Here is a 24070-nt window from a genome sequence, read left to right on the forward strand (position 1 = left end):
AAACATTTGAAAATCATAGTGAAACAAAGAAAAACAACCTGATTTCACTGCCTAAAAGTAACTTCTATTAATATTTTGATCTACTTTCTGAGTCAATAGAAAAAGATGTCTATGTTGTGTTTCAGTCAGGGTCTGGCAAGAAACTGACTTCAACTCAGGTGGGTCAGATGAAGAGGCTTTAATGAAAGGACCACTTATGGGGTGTGGATAGGGGTTAGGGAACAGACAAGGAATGGATAGTGAGCCTCCCAACACCCAGATGCTGGAAGTATCAGGAGCTCTGACTACCTCTAGGGCTCAAGTGACAAAGAGGAGAAAACTGTTGCCGGAACCCGGTATGAGGCTAAAGCAGGGGAGACATGGACACTCACTGAAGTAATGGAAGAGAAACAGCTCCCACTGAAGATGCAGGACTGAGATGAAGAGTTGGAACAAATTCTCTTCTCTCTCCTTCTGCAGCTGCCTCCATTAGCTGAACACAACTGGAAGGCAGAGGAGAAGGATGTTCAGTTATAAGCATTGGCCAGGAGAACAGAGCAGGACACAGAAGGGAAGGTGAAGGATGGAGTAGTTTGTCAAATGGACAGTAATCAGCATAGTGGCCATTAAAGACACATCCTACTTTAAGGAATCTCATATAGTTGATTATTTATATTGTTTTCTATAAAAATAAGTTTATTTTAGATTTGCTATATCAGATAATATGCACATTATTAGTGTATATTATTTAATATTAATAGAGTGCCATATTAACTTATAGAGTATTGTTCTAAACAAGACAGTGAATCTCTTGGTTATCTACTTTGATGGTTTATAAACAACCGTAACCCAACTTGAGATGGAGGTTATGATTGGTGAAGATATTATTAATAATTGTATCAATGCCTTTACATTTGTGATGTGCCCTTTCACTTTTCAGAGCATCCTCTCATCTGAGCCCCACAGTGCTCTGTGGCGGTGGCAGGCAGCCTAACTTTCCTTACCATACTCATTCCTTTTAAATAAGTTTATGTTATTTCTCTAAATCTTGTGTCTGGTATTAGCTTTGTTTTGGCTTCCCTTTAAATGCTGCAATTCCAATTTTGCTTATAACTTAATGATCTAGTTTCTTTTCCCCAAGCTGGATTTCAGCTAGCTAAGATGCTTTCATCATATTTATTGTACTTAATTTCTTTTTTATCCTTTTCTTTAAAGGTAGAAAAATCTAGGGCCAGGAATCTTTTCCATTTATAGTTTTATCAAGTTAAGGAGAAAATATGAGCTAAGACCAGAACAGTTAGTCTATGAGAGCATGTTTGTTCACTGATGTGCCTGGCACATAAATAAATAAATGAATGAATGAACCCAAATGTTCTTGGGCCTCAGATTGAATTCAAATGAGTTCCTCTTAACATTGGCCTACTGGTTGACTCTTAAAGAGATCATTGCTGCACAACTGTAGATATGTTCTTAGCTTTCACCTCCTAGTCTCTCCTAGAGTTTCTCAAGTTCACAGAGCATCTCACCTCCTCAGGTATAAGTCTGTGTATTTTCTACCCTAGCCAGGTTTTTCTGGATCTTTGTCTTTCAGCTTCACTAAAAGGTTCAAACTTAGTTCAATGTATGCATTCTTTGCTCCATTTCTCCAGTGCTCTGCCTAAATACATAAGAGGAATAAATTAACAATAGACATTTATCAGATCTTACAGCTCTAGAGTAACTCGAGAGCTCATAGAGAAAATGAAGAAATGTCAGTGCGTTAAGGATTGGGGAGAATGGGCCTAGAAAGAAAAGTCAGGGGCAGGGGGCTGGGGCTTGAAGCCAAAAGTAAGTAATTCCTAAGATTACCAAAAGTTTTTATTGGTGGAAGGTTGAGGGAGGGGCAGGTATAGGTCAGTCCCTGGGTCCCCTTCTTCTAGGTGTTGAGAATGGGATATAAGACCTCTCTGGTTTTTCACAAGCACTTTAACAGCCTGTTCCTGCCATGAGACTCTGGTAGAATGTGCAAGCATATTCTGGAGCCATTTACCCCCAAGCTCATTTTATATTAAAATTACAAGTAGTGTTTCTTTTTTTAAAATTAAATTTATTGAGGGTAACAATGATTAATCAAATTATATAGGTTTTAGTTGTACAATTCTACAACACATCATCTATACATTGTATTGTGTATTCACCACCCCAAATCAAGTCTTCTTCCATCATCACTTATCTCTCCTTTATCTACTACTACCTTCACCTACTACCGCCTCTACCCCCCTTTTCCTATCAGAGATGTTCCTTTCTGTGACAGGTGGCATGGTCAGATGCATGCTGGGGTGAAGTTCAGGATCGTAGATGGGCATATCATCTCATGGAAGAGGTAAATAACCAAAGTAGAAGAGTATATATCACAGCAAGGGCCCTCATCTTCTGGCTCTAAAAATGTAGCGCTGCCGGTTGGGAGAGATGAGGGCCTCTAGTTTTGTGTATTGATTTGCTGAATGTCTCATGATGGTTAGGCCTGATTAGGAAGGGAAGAAATTGGAGATGTCATTTTGATTAATCTTTGAGCTCCCACAGTGTGTTTGGCACCAACAACTCTGGGCAGCTTTGTCACCCTCATTGCTATGAGACACAATAGGAATAAGGTAATACTGATTTCCACCCCTAAAACCCACACCTGAAATAAATCTCAGCCCTGAGCTCATTGTTCTTTCAAAAATTAGATTTAAATAATTCTGAGGACTTTTCTGTTCATGTTAATGGACTTATATAGAAAACTTGTGTAATAATTTTTGTATGTTATTAATATAACATTATTATTAGTGAAGGTATTTTGTTAAACTTTATGGCCTGCATTGTGAAAGATGCCATGTAAGCAACTAGATTTTTTTTTTTGTAGGAAAATCAAAATTGACTTGCTTGAAAGTAAAACACCTCTGAATAAGATAAGTCAGATAAACTTTTTTGTGAAGGACTGAATAGTAAATATTTTCAGCTTTGTGGGCCATACGACCTCTGTTGCAACTACTGAGCACTGCCTTTGTAGCACCAGAAAACCCATAGACAATATATAAAAAATTGAGTAAGGCAGTGTTACCTTAAATCAGGGGTTGGGAACCTTTTTGGCTGAGAGAGCCATGAATGCCATATATTTTAAAATGTAATTCTGTGAGAGCCATACAATGACCTGTGTACGTTACGCATTATCCAATAAAAATTTGGTGTTGTCCTGGAGGACAGCTGTGATTAGATCCAGCCACCCACAACTATGAACATGATCAGTGGGAAATGAATGGATTATAATACATGAGAATGTTTTCTATTTTTAACGTTATTGTTTTTTTTATTAAAGATTTGTCTGTGAGCCAGATGCAGCCATCAAAAGAGCCACATCTGACTCGCGAGCCATAGGTTACCAATGCCTGCCTTAAATCTTTATTTACAAAGGCAGGAAGCAAGCTGGAGTTTGCACTCGTGGTTTGTAGACCCCTAAGATTGATGATAGTTCTTTTTAATGATCATTACTTTCATAATAACTAATTCTGAAGCAGTTTATAATTTTTATTATCCTTCACTGGCTATAGGGTTATCCCCATTTTGCTAGTGAGGAGGTAGAACAGGGAAAGATTGTTTGAGTCTGAGGGCTGAGTGAGCACCTGAACTAGAAGGTACACATCTTTCTTTCATTCTGGTGTGTTCTCCACTGTACCATATAGCATGAACACCTCTTGCAGTTGGAGGTCTGCTTTTTGAGACTGTCAAGCATGGAGTCACTTAAGAAAAGCTGTGAGAAGAAATGAAATGACTGCCAGGAACCCTGCCACAAGCTCTCCCAAATGAGATGATCTCTGTCTATCTCTCAGAGCGTGGCTCTCAATTTACACGGAGTTCTAACAGCTCTGGTCATCTGATTTCTCTGATGACAGATTGGAAACAGCCAATTACAAGCGGGGAGATTGTTAGTGGCAGGCACTGCTAGCAGCGACAGCTGACAGGAAGAGAGGAAAGCCTACACTGGGTATCACTGCTCAGAGCCATCTTTCCTCTGCTCACAGGAAGACGGTCGCCAAAAGAATTTTAAATTGCATCCCCTGTTCCGGAAGTTCTTAGATATGCCCGCACAGGTTATGGGCATCTTCCAGTCCACTTCTCATGACGTCTCCTGGAGAGCGGGGCTTTCTCCTACTTGGGCATTTCTGACTTTGGAAGGTATATTTATATGTATTAATTATATCCACGGTGAATTTGAGACCTATGGAAATCTCAGAAGCATCTTGGGGCCTGGAGTTCAAGGGCGCTGAAGTCTTTGATCAAGTCTTTCTGTCTCTGTAGGATTTAGGGTGAATGTGAGTCTATTTTTGTTCGTTTCTTCCTGTTCTTGCTCAGGTAATATGAGCTGTGTGACCAAGAGCAGGAAGCTTTACTCCTTTAGCATGGCCTGAGGACCCAGCCTCTGCTTATGATATGGTTTTTGTGGGAGAACACATTCTGAGTTTTAAAACAACCACCTTATAAACAGGCCACTGGAACAAAGCCTGTGCATATGAAATTGAGGAAGTAAGAGAGAAGACGATACATTTTGGAGTTGTTTTAACCACAGTGGTTAAATTTTCTCTCTCTTAATTAATTTTTCTTAGTAAAATTAGTAGCAGAAAATTATTCAGTATATTATGATGCCATATAAATGAAACATTTGTTGTTCTGTGGTTTCAAAGTACACAGTCATAAAAAAAGACAATTAAAAGAATAAAATTAAGAAAGATCATTAGAAGTTTGTCAACTAATAGCTAATAGGCCATATTTTTTAAAAAATAGCCATTGTTTAATCTTCTAGGCTATATCTGTTGGCTTTAATTGTTTAGGGTCAAGGGTATAGATATATGTAGGACATAGTTCCCTAGAAACATGCAGCTAGATTTTTCTCAATGAAATAGAAACGTGGTTAAATTCTTATTTCATCAGACAATATCACTACATGGGAAAGTAATTTTCCAGTTCACACATTATACTTGGTCACCTTCTTTTACAGTATACAGTGTATAAAATAAAAATTATAAAAATTCCACTAGTTTCTGCCTGACCAGGCGGTGGCGCAGTGGGTAGTGTGTCGGACTGAAATGTGGAAGACCCAGGTTCGAGACCCCGAGGTCGGCAGTTTGAGTGTGGGCTCATCTGGTTTGAGCAAAGCTCACAAGCTTGGACCCAAGGTCGCTGGCTCCAGCAAGAGGTCACTCGGTCTGCTGAAGGCCTGCGGTCAAGGCACATATGAGAAAGCAATTGATGAACAACTAAGGTGTCGCAACAAAAAACTGATGATTGATGCTTCTCATCTCTCTCCATTCCTGTCTGTCTGTCCATATCTATCCCTCTCTCTGACTCTCTTTCTGTCTCTGTAAAAAAAAAAAAAAAAAAAATCCACTAGTTTCCAGTTCTGTTAGTCTGAGGGACGGTTGTGCTTGGTTTCCTCATCAAAGTCACTTCTTTGTGACACAAGGGTAAAGTTATGTTGTGTCAACTGCCTTGTCTGAGCAATCAGAGTATGAATTTCATTATATGAATGTTAAAGGTAGGTTTGGGGTATGTGGCATCGGACAGGTAATAGTCTCTCTGGTGTTTCATTTTCTCAAAGCCACATTATTTTGTTATGCTAAATTACAGATGGAACCCTTTTGTGAAAGTTTTCCTAAATAACCTTTAGCTAAGCCCCTTTCTTCTTCATTATAATAGTTTTTGATGTTATTACTCAACGTGTATTTTCAGTTTACTGCCTATAATTTTTTTTGGATCTTTATTTCTTTCTCTTGGCCCTTGTTATCACAGCTACACTATAACTTGGGATTTTGACTCCTGTGGTATTTTGTGTGTGCATGTGTGAGTGTACACTCAGATGTACACACTTGTATGAACTTTATCTGCAATTTAGTTACTAAGTATTCTCACAATTGTCAAAGTTAATTAGGAGTTTGCATCCACAGTAGTTATGACCATGAGCCCTGGGATTGAGACTTCTGGGTTTGGATTTTTGTACTACCCTTTCCAGTCCACACCACCCATCAACTTCTAATTCCTTAAGAACTGACCATCACCTAATGGCAGTTAGTACTAAATAAATATGAAGTGTTACTTATTATAAATTCTTCATACATTACCATACCAGTTTGTACTGAAAATTTCAGTGTCCCTGGCTCCATTCTTCTTCTTGAAATAAACAATTATTTCTTATTCTGATGAAATAAATGTGGAGTATATTAATTATCACATATGGCCTTCCCCCCCCCCCAAAGAGTTTTCAATATAATCAGGAAAATTTATACTTTTGAAATAATTTGAAAAAAATATAGGACAGCATATAAGAAAGTGGTGTATAGTATATGCTAACATGCCCAAATGTAGTGATGAGTATTCTGAGTTCTTGGTGGGTGGAAAGGCGGAAGTGGAACAAGTTAGCATAGGGGAGAGTTTTTGGTACTTGCTCCCATAACACAATGTACATCCCCTTTTGTACTTGCAAATTCAGAGTTTATATTTGTCCTCCTCGTTAGCCTAAAAGTACTGTGAGGACCAGAATTGCATCTGACTTGCTCACTGTTTTAGTTCCTGAAGCTAGCACACAGCACCTGACATGTGGGGAAAAAACAAATATATTTTTTTAATTTAATTAATATTTATCTTCTTTAAACACAAATATGACTTCAATAGATATTTGTTCAAAAATGCAAATGGCCAACAAGCATACACAAAGATTATCAGCATTATTAGCCAGAAGGGAAAGGTAAATCAAAATTACAATGTGATTAGCACTTTACATTCACTAACATGCTTGTAATTAAAAAAAGAAAGGCAGAGGAATAGGTTTTGCCTAGGAAGTGGAGAAATAGGACCCCCTTTATATTGCTGGTGAGAGTATGAAATGGTGTAGCCACTCGAGAAAACAGTCCTGCAGTTCCTCAAAAGTTAAACGTAGAACTACTGCATGAAGCTGCAATTCATTCCTAGGCATAGATCCAGGGAAATGGAAACATGTGTCCACATAGGAACATGTATATTCACAGTGGCATTTTTTATAATAGCCCAAACACGGAAACAACCCAGATGTCCATCAATGAATGAGTGGATAAACAAATTGTGGTATTTATATACAGTGCAATATTATTCGACCCTAAAAAGGAATGAAGTACTGATACATTCTCCAACTTGAATAAGCCTTCAATCCTATATGCTAACTGAAAGAAGCCAGACACAAAGATCACAGATTGCATGATTTCTTTTATATATTATATCTAGAATAAGCAAATCCATAGAGATAGAAAGCAGATTAGTGGTCGTTAAGAGATGAGAGTAGTGGAGAATGAGGAGTGATTACTTAATGGCTACAGACTGTTCTTTAGGGGTGATAAAAGTGCTTTGAAACTAAAGTTGTTGGTTGTACAACATTGTAAATGCGCTAAAATGTCACTAAATTGTACATTTTGAAATGGTCCATTGTATGTTATATCAATTTCACCTCTAAAAAAATACAGATAATATAATGACAACATTTTTAAAAAATCAATAGAATCTCAACATTTGTTGATAATCTTTGTTAACAGTTGGTAGATTACACTTCCAGTGTTTTATCTTTTTTAAAAATTAATCTATAGAGACTTATATTCATATGTCATATTTATTTTTATATTGCAAAAGTCTTTTATAAGGGTTATCCAATTATTAGTATAATATTTCCATTACTAATATAACACCTGGTGAGGTGTAAAGAGAGTTTAGAAAGCCATTTCCTTTCACTGACTCCACAATCCACAGTCTCTTTTTAAGGGTTTGTGAACTCTGAATGAAATTAATTATTTCTGTCCATTTTGAATATAAGGAACACTTTACAGCAGCATTAGCAGTACCTGTGACTTTATGGTCAATAGATGTCACAGATATTTTCATATCACATTACAGTTGTCAGCAATGTCTCCAACTATATTTTTCACGCCATAAACCTTTAGGCACACCACTAGCTCTTGTTACTCAATACATTAATAAGGAAGTATGTAAATTTGTTTTTTTAAAGTGTTTTGATGATTGTATTTCAATATAAGTAATATCCTTTATGATCATATGCATTTTATTAGCAACATTTTAAACCAATATTGTGAAAAAATGTTCATTGTTTTGTTGTAAGGTACCAAAAAGCTGCAAATTAATATTGGTATTCTGGGAGGAAAGGTCAGACTTTCCTGTCAGGCTTTCCTGTCCTGTCCCTCCTTTGGGGAGGGGAGGGAGAACAATGTAGCAGTTTCTGGCTTACAAGAAACTTCTTGTTTTTGAGTCATTTAGTTTTAAATCTAAAATAAAGGTTAACTGAGAGGAACTTCTTCTCTTTCAATAGGAGGCAGAGTTTACATACCACCCTACATTGATTGTAGTTCCTCCCTTTCCTGGAATCTTGAGAATAAAATACCTCTAAGCTAGTGAGGGAAGAGGAACCCTGAAAGATTTGTAAATATCTTTGATTGTGTTACCTTGAAAGTCTTAATGTTTCTGTGTATTCCCTAGACAAATGTTATAATCTTGTTAATGACTGTGTCATAATGTCATGCTCTCCCCCGCCCATGTGTGATCAAGGGTATATAAACAGCCCCTGAAATGTTTTGGGGACTGCATGATTTGGGCCTGCAGATGCCCTGTGTCAGCCATATGCGGCAGGCATATTTAAAATTTCCTCCTTTTAATAAAACTCTTCAAAATTTATCTGGTCTGGATGTCTCTACGTGAACTCGATGAAGTGAGGTATGGTGCCTTTCAGAATCTGGGGTGCAGTACTTTATAACAGTTTTTCCCAACCTGCTGAAGGGGTTCATGTCATTGAAAAAGTTTAGGAACAACTAGTAATCTCAAAGATTTTTAAAGTGTCAGAATTACTCAGTGGTAGTACAGTAGGGGAGAATAGGTCTGTAAGGCCAGTAGCCACGGCCACCATCACAGCCGGCTGGCCCATGCAGGTTCGCATTTGATTTGGACAGATGGTAATGAAACAACGGAGCCAAGAACTGGTGGACCATTAGCTTTAATCCTAGCTTGCACCCGGTGGGCAAGTAAAAACACACACTGGGCTCCAAAATCCACTCGTTCAATGCTCACAAAGCTACTGACTTATCTGAGTTTCCTAGAATCAAAGTTTCTAGCTCACCAGCCCCATTCACCTCTGTTCCCTATCTCCTTCTCTCTGCACAAACTGGCTTCTCCCTCAGCACTCCACCATCTTGGCTGCTTCTCTTGGCCTCCTCCACATGGCCTTTTTCTGCTCTCCTACAGCATGGGCTTCTCCTAGAACATAATCACTCTTCTCTTTTAAAACCTTTTGGTGTGAAAGCCCCTCCCCAACACATATTAATATAATCACACCCATCCCAAGCAATCACCTGGGTGACCGGTGGGTAGTACCATCTTTAACAAAGTGAGCATAATATATTTTATCTGCCCAACAAGGTCAGGTGGGAGCTGGTGTTTTCAGTTCCTCTTTGGAGGATGAGGAGAATCGGGCTGGAGTTGTGATCCGCAGTCTCCAGAAGGTGAGAGCCCAGCAGCAAGGAGTAATTACTATGCCCCTAGTAGGTCTGAGATTTGGGGACATAGGGGTGGATGTTGTCATGCTCTCTGGAGTAGAGCATGTTGGGCCCCCCACTTTTTTAACACCAGAGAAAAAATACAATTATAAAAATTTAACCTTATTTTCTACCAAGTTAAATACAACAATTAGCACTGGGTCTCTGAAGAGATGCATATAAGTCTTATTGTATAATTTTTAAAAAATTTGCTACCAAGTCTTGATGGACACTTTTCCATGCATGTGTGTACACACATGCACATTCATCCACCAAGCATGACCACATTCTCCTCCTCCCCAAACACAAGAGTATTCTGTAATTCCATCTAGGGAACATGGACCTCTACTTCAGTGAAACTGCATAAATGTTAATTTGATCTGACAATTTTACAAGTTTTTCAAAGTGAGAAAATTCCAAGGATGTAGAAAAATTCAAGGAAATAAAAGATCTGCATGGGGTAGTTTCTGCTGTGCTGTTTAAAATCCAGATGTCATATTGAAAGGCTACTAACAAAGGAAGCACAAGTAATTTCCTTTTCCCAAATTTGGGTATGCTTATCTCTCAGTCTTTATGAGTTTAAACATTTGAACAATTAGTTACATTTTATTACAGAACTATAATTTATATGAACATGGTTGTATATTGTTTTTAAATAACCCCTGACTTATTTTTAAAATTCTGCAGTATGTGATTAATATTTATCTGGCAAAACATATATAGGATGTGTGTGTGTGTATGTACATTTTAATTAAAGAATTATTCAATTTCACCTTTTTTAAAAAAAAATCTCTGGCATCTAAACATCTGTTAGGCATGTTACTGTGGTATTTCTAGGATGTCTCTGGAACATTTTTGCATGCTCAGAATCAAATATGAATAGCAGACAATTTCATTCTAATTATGCAAATAAATATTTTCTGCTCTTACAAAATTACTTTCACCAATTAAATGGCATCCTTCTCTGCCCTTATTGTTTCCTTTGTCAGTTGCTGTCTTCCTGCGTTTTACTTTAGTAAAGAAAGTCTTTGTAATCGGTTTTAGCCGATTCCTGCAGTCTGATTACACTTCTGGATCAAGTGCTGGCTGGATGTGTTTGTTACATATCTGCATTTAATGTTCATGGGGATTTATTCTACAGCAGGAGAAAGAGGAACATGTCAGCATGGCTGCTCTGTGGCTCCTCCTTGGTTTGGCCCCCTTCTGTCAGCATTTTATAGGGACATTTGGAACGTTAGTGGGTTTCACAGCTGCCATGTTTGGCAAAATAAACCCAAACGAGCCATCTGCCCCTCCCCATGCTGCCTCCTTTCAATTCCCTAGCAGCTTCCCAGTAGCCAGCTGCCACACAAACGATTGGAAAAGCAAGACCCAGTGGACTGTAATGATTGTTATTCTACGGGAAAGCAGATTCTTTGATTGGGCTGCGAGAGAAAGGATATTGGATGTACTTGATTCATCTGAGTGTATCAATAGTATCCAACTTGTACCACTCACTTTCTTGTTAGAATTTGATGTGAAAGATCTTTTGTGTTTCTAGGGATGAATCAGGTAAAAACAAATCCAAAGATCAAGTTCTAGGCTTGGGAGTGATGAGCAGAGAATTTGACTGAGAATGTTGTCAGATTTTATCTTGTGTGCTACAAAAAATGTTGGTTGCTCATCTCAGCCTTGTCAAAAAGTCCGAGGCATGAATTGGCCTGCTATTTTCCCCAGTGCATTTCACATTCAAGTGTAAGTAGTTCCATTCTGCTTTTAGGCCACTGGGAAGGCAAGGGGCTTGGACATCACAGTACCAGAAGCCCACTGAGGGACATAGATATAATATTACAAGGAGTTTGTTAGTTGAACAGATACTAAGTTGTTTTTGTAAATTTAGTTAAATGAATTGTACTTTTTCCTGATAGATCAAAATTAAGAATATTTATAAGTTAAGATTCCAAAGAAATAACTGGAATAAGATTTGACAAAATAATTTACTTTTTAATCTGTGATTTACACTGGAGATGTAACCTTCATTAGTCATCACATTTATTTATTTATTTTTTTTACTTCCTTCCTGAAGTATCAACTCTAAGTGTAGTTTGAAAATCATGCTGTTACATGTTCCCTATGTTTTTGTCTTCATTTTTTACATCCATGATTATTTTCCCAGACTGGTCTTTTGGCAAAGATACTCCTCAACAGTGATTTTATAAAGGAAGTTGTGCTTTTGTTAAAGCAGTGGACCTAAAAGAATCTTCAATACATTGCATTCTAATCATAAATGACATAAATAAAATAATCAGAAAAATTGAGGGTTTGAAATTAAATGATTTAGCTTACCTCTGTGGCTATAAGAAGTCAAATGCATGAGAGATATCCTGTATTCTGCAAAACAACATTCTACCAACTTATCTGAAATATCTCTTTCATTAGGTCTGGCCTCCTAGCTACCAATTCTTTTAAATACAAGTCCACATATTTTTATCCACAAGTTAAAATCAAAAATTATTTTTCAGTTTGTAGTATAGCAACACAAACAAACCTTTACCTCACTGTCCCAAATCCAAATATCTTTTTAATTTTCAGTGCAGATATATGACATGTCTGATTACTGTCTGCTCTCCCAGACTCTGCTATAGCTGTTAGAATACATACATATGTGCATTATCTCCAAAATCTGTAAAATCCTGGATTCTAAAACCCCGTGGTCCTAAATGTTTTGGATGTAGAATTGTGGACTTCTATTATCTTTCTCTCTCCTTTTCCTCAAAGTAATTGATAATTTTCTACAAAATTCCATCTATACACTATCTTTGTTTTCTTGCTTCATTTATTTAACACATTGTAATCTGGCTTCTGCCTACACCACTCCAATGGAACTGTTCCTTTTGAGGTTACCTCCTTCCCAAGTTCTATTGTCATTCTTTGGGTTGCAGGTATTTGACTTGTCTGAAATCACTTCCTCATCAATGTTCTTCTTCTCTCTCTCTCTCCATCCTTGCCCTTATATGATAGGCCAGTAACTGCCCTAATGGCCAATAGCTGCTCTTTCTCAGATTGTCTCTCTTCTGTATGCTGCTGCATGCACTCTCTATATTATTTCCTGGGTTTATTCTCTGTACTGTCTAATCAGGTTTCACATTTGTTTGTATTTATTATTTTCTTCATTTCTGTGCTTAGTTATTTTGTTAAAGAGGCAGGATTTCTTACATAAAATAGTGAAAAAAGAATAAAAGAGATCTCAATCTGTGGTCCAGAAGAAAGGTACTGCTGCAAGTCCTAGTAGTATTATTTTCCTATTGTTGTGTAAAACATCACCGCAAGTTGAGCAGCGTAAAACAACATTCATTTGCTATGTCACAGTTCTGTAAGTTAGAAGTCCAGACAAGCTCAATTAGGTTCTCACAGGGTACAAGTCAAGATAGCAGCCAACTGGGTTCTTAACTGGAAGCTCCGGGGAAGTATCTGCATCTATGCTCAAGCAAGTCCATGACAGAATTTAGCCTTTATGGTTGTGGGTCTGAGGTCTTTGCTGGCTATCAGCAAGCTGTCAATCTCAGCTCCCAGAGTCCTCTCTGTTCCTTGTACCAGGCCTCCTCCATCTTCAAAGCCAGTAATGGTACTTTGAATATTTCTTGTGCTTTAAATCTCTCTGACTTTTCTTTCTTCCATCAGCGGGAGAAAAGTGTTTTTAAAGGGCTTGCCTAATTAGTCCTGGCCACCTGAGTAATGTCCTCATTTTAAAGTCAACTGTTTAGAAACCTTTATTATATCTGCAGTGTCCTTATTTGACATGAAATAATATAACCACTGGGGTGCTATTCCGTTATATTTACAAGAAAAGGAGTCATATAAGGATGAAGGTAATGAGTGATTATTTTTAGTATCCTGCTTGTCATATTGGTGCTTAAGTAGGATAGTCCCTTGAGGTTCCCCTGGGCAAGTGAGTCCATGGAACAGGATAGTGGAGAGATGAGTGAAGCCTTTTGTGACACTGAGAGCAGAAACATTTTATGAAGTTTTACAAGTGGCACTGGGAAGCCAGGACTGTAGTGAGGGAACACCAGGAGTTGGTGCTTTCAAACCAAAACCCTGACATGCCTGCTGGAGCTTTGGTTGCCATTATTTGTCTAAAGGAAACCACGCCTTTTCCCAAGGGGACACTGATTCCAGTTAAAATATTGTGGTCTTTCCATTTCATCCAGTACCTTATTCAGGAGACTGTACCCCAATTTTTCTTTTTTGAATTCTTTTCCTCTTTCCAGGCAAAATTCCAGATCAATGCAGCAGGATAGTTAACTAATTCAATTAATTGACACAAAAGTGAATAAATGATAAAATCAAATCTCTCCCAAGGAACTTAATGTGCAACCAAGAGCATGAGGAGAGAAAAGATCTGTTTTTGGAATATTGTAAAATTGAACACTGAGTATGCCTGGTATAAAAAATTCAAACAACAAAATTAATGATATTTTCAATACTTTTTCATGTTTTGTAATTAATAGGTAAATATAAAGTTTTTATATAATTTTAATGTTTAAACATTACATCATAATGCAAAAACTCTTTTCTGTAAACATTCACCTCTTAAAGTGGTTGTAAATTATATGAAGTTTAGAGTGAGCTTAAAAATTAACCTAGTAGATTCTGTGGTGTTAGTGCATGTTTCAGGAGTATTTAATAAGCAAATGCCTTATCCAGAAAAGTCTCCTTTAAAATTAATGCATTCTTTGTATTCCTTCTATACATCTCAACGACTCTAAAGCTCTATGTGTTTTGATCTCTATTTTTTATTCCACCTCACCTCTTCCCCTTTATTTTGTTCTTCCGGAGGTCAGTGGTCAAAATTAGATGTGAGGACTGAGTGTGGCTCAGTTGATACATCCCAGCTTTGCTCTGAATGTGCTGGAGGCAGTGGCAGAGCTGGGGTTAAGGTCATGGTAGTCAGGGACTTGGTCAAAGTGTATTCTATAAACCCTTAAAGTATAGAAGGTTGATGCAAAGCCAATTTGAGTTTAGCATATTAGGACCTTTGTAGAAGAAAATGAGCCTCATCCCCAATAGTCTATGTTACAGCTGAATTTATTATAATCAGATATATTTAGAAATGAAAGTATGTGCCTTTATGCCTAATTTAATATTTTCAGATTTACTCCCTTCCACCCCCCACTGTTATTTTCTACTTAGCCAAGTTTGATACTTCTAGAATCCTCTATTCCTGGTCAGAACCCCCATCAGCTATACATTTTCTGGAGTAAGATTGAAAATGCCAGCCTAATGTAGAAAAAGACCTCTCTAATATATAATGTGTTAAGTTTGTTTATGTAAAATGCAATTTATATTCATTCACTCTTGTCACATAATAGGAATTTTTTATTTTTTTTATTTTCTCACAATACCATAATAAGCAGAATATGTAATAGGAAATGTTTTACTTTTGTCTGAAAATTTTGTTGGTTAATATATGTGATTTTAGGGGACTGGGAGGGTTTTATATTCCTGTAGCAACGCAATTTCTATAATAGTCTTCTGGGGACAAGCACCATGAATTATATAGTAAGATAATTACTGTCTCAAATGTATTTATGTATAATTTTTTAACTTAATTAAAAGTTAATAAAATGTTTTGTACAATGTGATAATACATTAATTATTTTGGGAATTGTGTTTGAATCTTAATTTACTTCTGGTCATTTGTAGATGGATTCATCAAGTGACTATGATTTTTTTTAACCATATTTGTCCTTTTTGGAATAAAAATAATTGCTTTTTTTTTTTACAGATTTAGCAAACCTATTATTAAGTTGGGATATAAAATTTGTCTGGCTTGGACTTTTAAATATATAATTTAAAGCCATTCATTAATTGATAGTAGACTGTGATACTTTCATTGTGAAAAAATGTTTAGATAGAAGACAGCAAATATTAAATATGTAGGCAAATTACAAGGCAAAAAGATTAAGGGCGCAACTTCTGGTGGTTGGAGGAAATCAACGTGTAGACTATTAATATTCCTTCTTCCCTTTCCTCATGTAGATATTCAGGTCTGATACAAGAAAAGGCATGTTTGATCAACTAAAAGTGCTCTCCTTACTATCAGCTTTGCTCTTCTGTCACAACTGAAGGCAGCATTGTTCATGGTGCATTTCTTCCTTTAACATAGCTTGATACTTCAAAAATCCAATTCCAGTGCCTGACCTGTGGTGGCGCAGTGGGATAAAGCGTCGACCTGGAACACTGAGGTCGCCGGTTCGAGGCCTTGGGCTTGCCTGGTCAAGGCACATATGGGAGTTGATGCTTCCTGCTCCTCCCCCTTCTCTCTCTCTCTCTCACTTCTCTCTCTCTAAAAAATCAATAAATAAAATATTTAAAAAAAAAAAAAAAAAAAATCCAATTCCATAAGAGGCACAATACAAAGTGATTATTTGCCCTATTTAACAACAAAACAAACCTGACCAGGCAGTAGATAGAGCATCGACCTGGGATACTGAGGACCCAGATTCAAAATTCTGAGGTCGCTGACTAGAGTGCAGGCTCACCAGCTTGAGCTGGAGTCGCCAACTTGCACATGGGATCGTAGACAATGACCCATGGTCGCTGGCTTGAGGCCAGAAGTTACTGGCTTGAGCCCAAGGTCGCTGGCTTGAAGCCCAAGGTCGCTGGCTTAAGCAAGGGGTCACAGGCTCAGCTGGAACCCTCTGGTCAAGGCACATATAAGAAAGCAATCAATGAATAACTAAGGTGCCACAACTATGACTTGATGCTTCTCATCTCTCTCCCTGTCCTGTCTCTCTCACACTAAAACAAACAAACAAAAATAAAACCTCTATGTACACTATAAATATTGACCATCAAAATACATTTAAAGTACAACTGTATTTTAGCAACATACTGATTTCCAACAGTTTCTGAATCTTCCTCCTTTCCTCTTTATGTACAGAAACTGGTAAAGGTTTTGTGCTGATAATGCTTAAGCCTTTGTCTCTCTGCTCTGACCTCTGCATGTTAATGTTAACTTTGCATGTCTCTTTGAATGTCTTCAAACTTGACCTTTACAACAGTAGAATCATCTTCTCTGTCCCCTCTTTATCTGGGCCCTTTAAGTAGCTAGCAAGCTGTCAAGGCCAAAAGAAGTTGGTTTTATGAGAAGGAGTCATTTGTTGTAAAGGATGTAAGCGTGTATTGTGGCAGAGACCTCAGGGGAGAATTGGGGGTGGGGAAATAGGCGGAGGTGGGCAAATGGGGGAAATGGGGATAGAAAGAGCCTCTGCATGGGGCAGTGGGTGCATGATGAAGTATGCAGATGATGTTTTATTGAATTGTACACTCGAAACCTGTATGGTTTTGTGAACATGTCACCCCTCAAGAGAACAAAACTAGAAAGTTGAAACTCTCTCTGTCTCTTTTTCTCTCTTCCCCTGCCTCTCTCCATCCATCTCCCTCCTTCTTTTCCTCTCTCTCTTTCTCTATCCTTCCCTCTTCCTTCCTTCTCATCACTTCCTTTGTCTCTGCATTTTTAAAAAAGATTTTATTTATTGATTTTACAGAGGGAAGAGAGGTGGGTAGTGGGAAATACCAACTGTTCACTGCTTGCTTGTTGTACGTGACTTGACCAGGTACACCTAGGGTTTCAAACCAGCGACCTCAGCATTCCGGGTTGATGCTCTATCCACTGTGCCACAAGGGGCTAGGCTTTTCATTTTTTAAATTATTTTCTCTCTCTAGACTATTCAACATTTCAGGGAGACAGAGAGACAGACTCCCATATGTGCCCCAAACAGGATCCACCCAGCAAGTCCCCTATGGGGTGATACTTCACCCATCTGGGGTCACTGCTCCGTTGCTTAGCAGCCAAGCCACTTTAGAACCTGAGGTGAAGCCATGGACCCATTCTCAGTGCCTGGGGTCAACTTGCTCAAACCATTCGAGGAGCCATGACTGCTGGAGGGGAAGAGAGAGAGAGAGATGGGGGTAGGGGTGGAGAAGCAGATGATCACTTCTCCTATATGCCCTGACCAGGAATCGAATCCAGGACTTCCACACATCAGGCCAACTCTCTACTGCTGAGCCAACCATCCAGGGCCAAGTTTCATAATTTTAGGGATATATTTAAAGAAACATTTTGCATTGGAAGTGATTTATTACATATATTAATTAGGGTCTAATCAGGAGAGAGAATTGACACAGTAATTTGAGCAGAGAAACTTTAGCATAAAGAATTAAGAGGATCAGGGATTGGTTAATGAATACTAAAGATATAGGAATAGCAGATTAATGAGCTATCACTACCTGTAGAGCTGAGTTGGGCTGCCCGAGACATAGGTCTTTCCCAGGGCTAAGATCCTGACCTCACTGGAGATCTCACAGCTGTGGTCCCTGGATAGTAGAGAAGATGCTGTGATGTGGTTTGGTGTTGCCAGAAATATGCCCTCTAGGGTACTAAGGAAAGCTGTTCATTGCAAGATGTCTCCCTGGAGGCACTCTATTACAAAACCATCCAAAGAGTGTCCCGGGGGAAGCTGCTGGCTGTCATGTATGGCAGGAGTCTGGCTGCTGCAAGAGAGCATCCCAGAACGGAGAAGAAAAAGTCCTTTCTTCTACAGATCTTTCCAGCACCTTTTATCCACAAAAATTAATGCTGCAACAGCTGTTAAAAGAAAAATATTTAAAGAGACCATATTCATTTTCTAGAGCAGGCAGTGAAAGGTGGCTTTGGAACTAAGAGACACTAAATTAATAACTGGCACACATGGGAATCCCTATCTATTCACCGTCAGTGGTTTGACTGAGGGCTTTCAAACACTGTTGTCCTGAATTTAGAAAATGAAGTTATTTTTAATATGTAATTTACTTATTTGTCTATGATAACTCTTAAAGAAATTGACTACTTTAACCACTCTTTTTGTCACATTTGTGTTACAACCAGTTCTTTGAAACAAAATATTATTTTTCAAGTATTATAAAATTAATCATGATGGAAACTATTGTTCACAAAACCACATGTTCAATATTTTGTTAGAATAAATATTAGTTTGTAGTGAAAATAGCTTATGTCTTATTTTAAATAGCAAATTCATTTTCAGATGTTTTTTGCCTCTGCACTACCATTATTTTTTTTTCTTTGTGACAGAGACAGAGAGAGGGACAGAGAGGAACAGACAGACAGGAAGGGAAAAATATTTGGAGCATCAATTCTTTGTTGTGGCACCATAGTTGTTCATTGATTGCTTTCTCATATGTGCCTTGACCGGGGGTCTACAGCAGACCGAGTAACCCCTTGCTCAAGCCAGTGACCTTGGGCTCAAGCTGATGAGCCTTGCTCAAACCAGATGAGCCTGCGCTCAAGCTGGCGACCTTGGAGTTTTGAACCTGGGACCTCCGCATCCCAGTCTGATGCTCTATCCATTGTACCACTGCCTGGTCAGGCTACCATTACATTTTAAGTAAGCTCCAGAGGGACCAGGATTGAGCCATTCTTGTTGACTCCCTATTGCCAGCATCTGGTACAGTGAATGGCACATAGGAGATGCTCAGCTGATCAGTTATCTATAAATGAAAATGGATTACAACTTTACAAGTTGTAGGTAAACTATTTTTATCACTAAAAATAAGAAATACACAAAATAGTCATGTCTGTGTAAGAATTATGTATAGAATAATATATGTGAATATATAAAATAATATAAGGCACATTTCAAGAGTATTGCAGTGTAATAAATTATTTCCAAAGAATTCTTAAAATCTTTAAAAAATATGATAGTTTGAAGAAACACAGAAAACCCGAGAGAAGAAAATATCCATGGTGTTACTAATATTCAAAGGGAAATTTCTCCCAGAGACAGTGAATTTTGCCAGATGCTGCAGTTACGAGTTCTGGAATATGGTTATTTTCATGAAGTAGTAATAACTATTATCTTTAGTTTGAGAAACTCTTCTTATTGTCACTCTTGAGAGAAAGGATTTTCTTGATGTTGCTGCCAACTTCATTTCTTGAAGCCATAATCAATATTGATAGACAAAGAAACCTCAGAAAAATAACATATTTATTATGTTTTATGTTAAATATGGTAATTTATGAATGTAGGAAGGTTAAAACAAAAATAAAAAGTATTATTGTTAAAAGACTAGGGACTACATTTTTTGTCCAGTACTTCAGCATAGTAATTGTTAATGATTCAGAATCCAAAGCACTAATGGTCGCTTAGTTGCTATAATGAAAGATATAGAAAAGAGGAAGAGAAATTAGGGTTGGACAGTCATAATCTTCAAATTGATCTACCTACCTTTATAAGACCATAGTGGTATAGAACCATTATTTCTATTTTTTATAGATTTTATTTACTGATTTTAGAGAGAGGAGAGAGAGAGAGAGAAGGGGCAGAGGAGCAAAAAGCATCAACTCGTACTAATTGCTTCTCATATGTGCCTTGATTGGGCAAGCCCAGAGCTTTGAACCAGCAACCTCAGTGTTCCAGGTTGATGCTGTATCCACTGTGCCACCACAGGTCAGGTCTTTATTTCTGTTTTCTAACGGTAATTACTTTAAATAGATATTTTCCTAATACCATCAGTAAGAATAATCTTTTTTCTTCTTAGCAAATAGTACAACTATTTCTTTCTCATTGGTAGAAAAAGAATAACATGAAATAAAATCTGTATTTAGGTTATATGTCAATTTTTCTCATGTTCTTTAATTAGTAGGATATAGGTAGTATATTCAATATGGTATGAATAATGCAAATGAACTCATAACTGATATGAGACAATGGCCATGTTTAATTCATTTTAATTGAGATTTCAATGAGCATCTGGCATTGTATATCATAAAAACACTAACTCTTTGTGAATTGTTTTCTGATACTTTTGCTCTAATTTGTATTTGTTCCTTTTAACTTTAAATTAAATTTACCAACACTTTGAAATTCTGAAACTGCAAGAATGGCAGAGAAGAGGGGAAAGGGATTTTTTCCCCTCTAGTAACTTAAGAAATAATGGCCAAATGTTGTAACAGCTACAATACCAACAATAACAACACTTTCGAGTAGCCAGCATTCCTGAGGCTGTGAGAACACTTGGATGAGTGAGGTAGTAATATAAAACATGTGTGTTCTTATCTGCCTTATTTACTGAAATTATATATCTATCAGGAATAGAAATCTTTTAAGCTTAGGAACCCAAGCAAAGCACTGTGGACTCTCTGTTGTTTTGAGTTGGAACACTAAGAGATGACACTGAAATATTCCCTAGATTTTTGTCATTGATTACTTGCATAATAATAAGAGATTTTACTGCTAAAAGCTATTGTATACTTTGTTAATTTTGGTGGATGAAAAAAAGCACAGAGAGGAAGGTGAACTTTTCAAGTCCATAGTTTCAGGCTTTGTGAGCCCATGATTTGAATAATTTAGAGAAAGCTTTCAAACTGTTTATTGGATGCAGGAAGTTAGTAAGGCATGATAATTAAAAAAATTGTGGGAAAAATAAATAAGAAATAAAGAATTGCAATTTTTCTGTTAAAACTATTTTGTTTGCATTCTTTTGGAGTAAATATTTTGCATAATTTTCTTTATTTCTAATCTTGTTTTCCAGGCACTTTGGAAAGACATGAGACGGGAGAAAGAGCAAGAATTATTCTTAATTGTGATGATTCGCAGTTTTTAAAGCCTGAGTCTGTACTTTCAGTTGCCACAGAGACACGTAAGCACAGAAGTGTGGAACAGAGATCCTCCAGCTCCTACCAGTTTGGACCAATGTCTTGCACTAGTCTGCAGGTGAAGTCCTCATGTAAGGTAAGTTCAAATTGAGCTGTTGCTTACAAAGAACATCATCAACCCTAACTAAGAACTAACATGGCTTCATAAATATGTGGAAATCAAATATCAGTGGAAAAACAAGAACTTAACTGATTGCATCTACCAGACATATCTATCAAGTGACCTTGAGCTAATCAGGATGACTTTCTGAGTGATTATTACTCTTGGTATAGCATTTTTTTTATATAAAATAGGTTCTAACTTATCAAAAGTGAGCCAATTTTAGTTTCATTTTCTTTTTTAAATTTTTTAAAAATATTTATTGATTTCAGAGAGAAACGGAGGGAGAGAGAAAGACAGGAACATCAATCTGTTCCTGTATGTGCCCTGTCTGTAGATCAAACTGGCAACCTCTATGATTCAGGACGATGCTCTAACCAACTGAGCTATCCAGCCAGGACATTGAGCCAATTTTGTTTTAACTCTTAAATAGTAGTTGGTTTTCCACCGCTAAGAGGAAAAAAAAACCCCACTACATTCTGTGGTCTAGGTCTTTTTTTTTTTTTCTTTCCTTTTTAGTTGAGAGTATTAGACCTTTTTTTATAATGATAATTGTACAAATAAGCCAAAAATGTATTAGAAAAACTGGATCATTGTATGGACAATTCTTTAGATTTATTCTCCTATCTCTAGGATCACCAGCTTTTTAAGCTGCTGAGCCTCAGTTAATACACAGTGATAGAGTTTGCATTAAAAAAAAAAAAGATTTTATTTTACAAAAAGGAGGGCGGGAAGAATGAGAAGTATCAACTCATAGTTGCTTTACTTTTGTTGTTCATTGGTTGCTTGTTTTATGTGCCTTGACTGGTCAAGCCCAGGGTCATGAACTGGCGGTCTCAGCATTCCAGGTTGATGCTCTATCCACTGTGCCACCACAGGTCAGGCTGGAGTTTGCGTTTGTTTTCATAAACCAAGTCAACCAGCTTCACAGAAATTTGCAAGAGTTTTATTATTCCTAATATGATATAATAATTCAACTTGATTTCTTTAAGGGACTCTTCTTTTTGTTATTTACACCCCTAAGTTATCTTCTTATCTTGTTATAACTATGCTATACATGTGCATATATTTACTGTAGTATTTTCCCATGTAAAACTATATTATATTATTACCTATTTTTAATGGATGAATTATACCCGTGTACTGTGTATATATATACTATTACTCATATGAATTATTTTTCCATGGCTTAATATTTGGATTATGTTTTATGTTTCAGTTTTGTAAGTTACACATCTATAAACCTAAAACTTTTTTTTCATATCCAATGTTATTTAATAGACTATATAATTCCAGGAGTGGGATTTTTAAGTTAAATTTTAGCTCTTGTTGTTACATATTATTAACATTTTCTATTATTTTAGTGATATAAAGACTGTTAAAACACCATTAATAAGGACTTTAAATAAAATTTTATTTCAGCTGATGTGTACGTAGAGTGAGAGAGACAAAAAGATGTGTCATCTTCAAGAAAGGCCAGGCAGCCACTCAAGCTCTGCCTAAAAGCTGCAGGGTGGAGGTGGGGGCATGAGCATGTTATCTTCAGCTTTTTAGATTTAGTGGCTTGATTTAGATCTCGAGACCAGGTTTTATCAACCTTTTGAGAACTGAGTCTTACAAACCAAACACTCAAGAAATGAATATGTAAGCTAGAATGATTATCATTTAATTTACAATGATAAATATAATTGCAATTGTGTTCATAATTGAGCACAATCTCACTGTAGCAAAGCTACAGGGAGTGGGGGAGAGGAGGGAGGTGGAATTACATATGCCATTGATGGCCATGGAGACGGAGTATTCACTCGCTGAGCTCTAAATCTAATGCAGACATCCCCTTTTAGCCCATTAACGTACTATTTTCCTTGTTTAAAGCTGATATATAAATACATTGAAAAGTTCCTAAATTTTGGATCACTCTTTTTAAGACTCTATTTAGGCCACCTAGTTTGTTTATACTTTCCTCCTTCAGATCTTGAAACCAGTGACAAGGTGTAAAGCCAGTAGCCAGGGCTATCAGGGCTGCCATCACAGCCACCCAGCCCATGCAGGTTCGCATTGGATTCGGACAGTCGGTAAAGAAACCATGGAGCCAAAAACTGGTGGGCCATAGCCTTTAATCCTAGCTTGCACCCGGCAGGCAAGTAAAAATACACACTGGGCTCCAAAACCCAGTCACACTCAGTGCTCACAAAGCCACTGACTTATCCGAGTTTCCTAGAATCAAAGGTTTCTAGCTCACCAGCCTTATTTTCCTCAGTTCCCCATCTCCTTCCTTATCCCAGATACAAACTCTGTACAAACTGGCATCTCACTCAGCACTCTGCCATCTTGGCTGCTTCTCCTGGCCTACTCCACGTGGCCTCCTTCTGCTGCTGGCTCTACTCTCTCCTCTAATCATCCCAGGAACCAAGAGCGCAAACTCTCGTTCCGTCCCCATTTTATAGTGTAGAAATCCAAACCCTTAATCCAATATACATAACAGGGAAGTCTCTAATACAAAGTCACTTCTATGAGGCATGATAGGATTGTACCACCCTACAGCAAAAAGGGTGGGAAAGGCTTAATCCCAAAACCAAGCCCCAGGTTACAATGATCTCCAACACACATTAATATCACCTGGGCGATGGCCTCTTTAGTAAAGTGAGCATAATACATTTTATCTGCCCAACACAAGGCAACAGCTGCTTTTTTCTCTTATTTAGTCAAATTATTTTT

At 37.4% G+C, this 24070-nt stretch overlaps 1 protein-coding gene across 3 annotated transcripts in view; it reads left to right on the plus strand.

Annotated features, from left to right (window-relative positions):
* Window positions 1-24070, plus strand: part of WDR72 (WD repeat domain 72) — a 224710-nt gene that overhangs the window by 61584 nt on the left and 139056 nt on the right. For all 3 annotated transcript variants that reach the window (XM_066341869.1, XM_066341870.1, XM_066341868.1), the window contains exon 14: window positions 21129-21328. In XM_066341869.1, coding sequence (XP_066197966.1) covers window positions 21129-21328 — 200 coding nt within the window. The remainder of the gene's footprint in view (window positions 1-21128; window positions 21329-24070) is intronic.

This window comes from Saccopteryx leptura, chromosome 6 (assembly GCF_036850995.1).
Source record: "Saccopteryx leptura isolate mSacLep1 chromosome 6, mSacLep1_pri_phased_curated, whole genome shotgun sequence".
In the NCBI taxonomy this organism is placed as follows: Eukaryota; Metazoa; Chordata; class Mammalia; order Chiroptera; family Emballonuridae; genus Saccopteryx; species Saccopteryx leptura.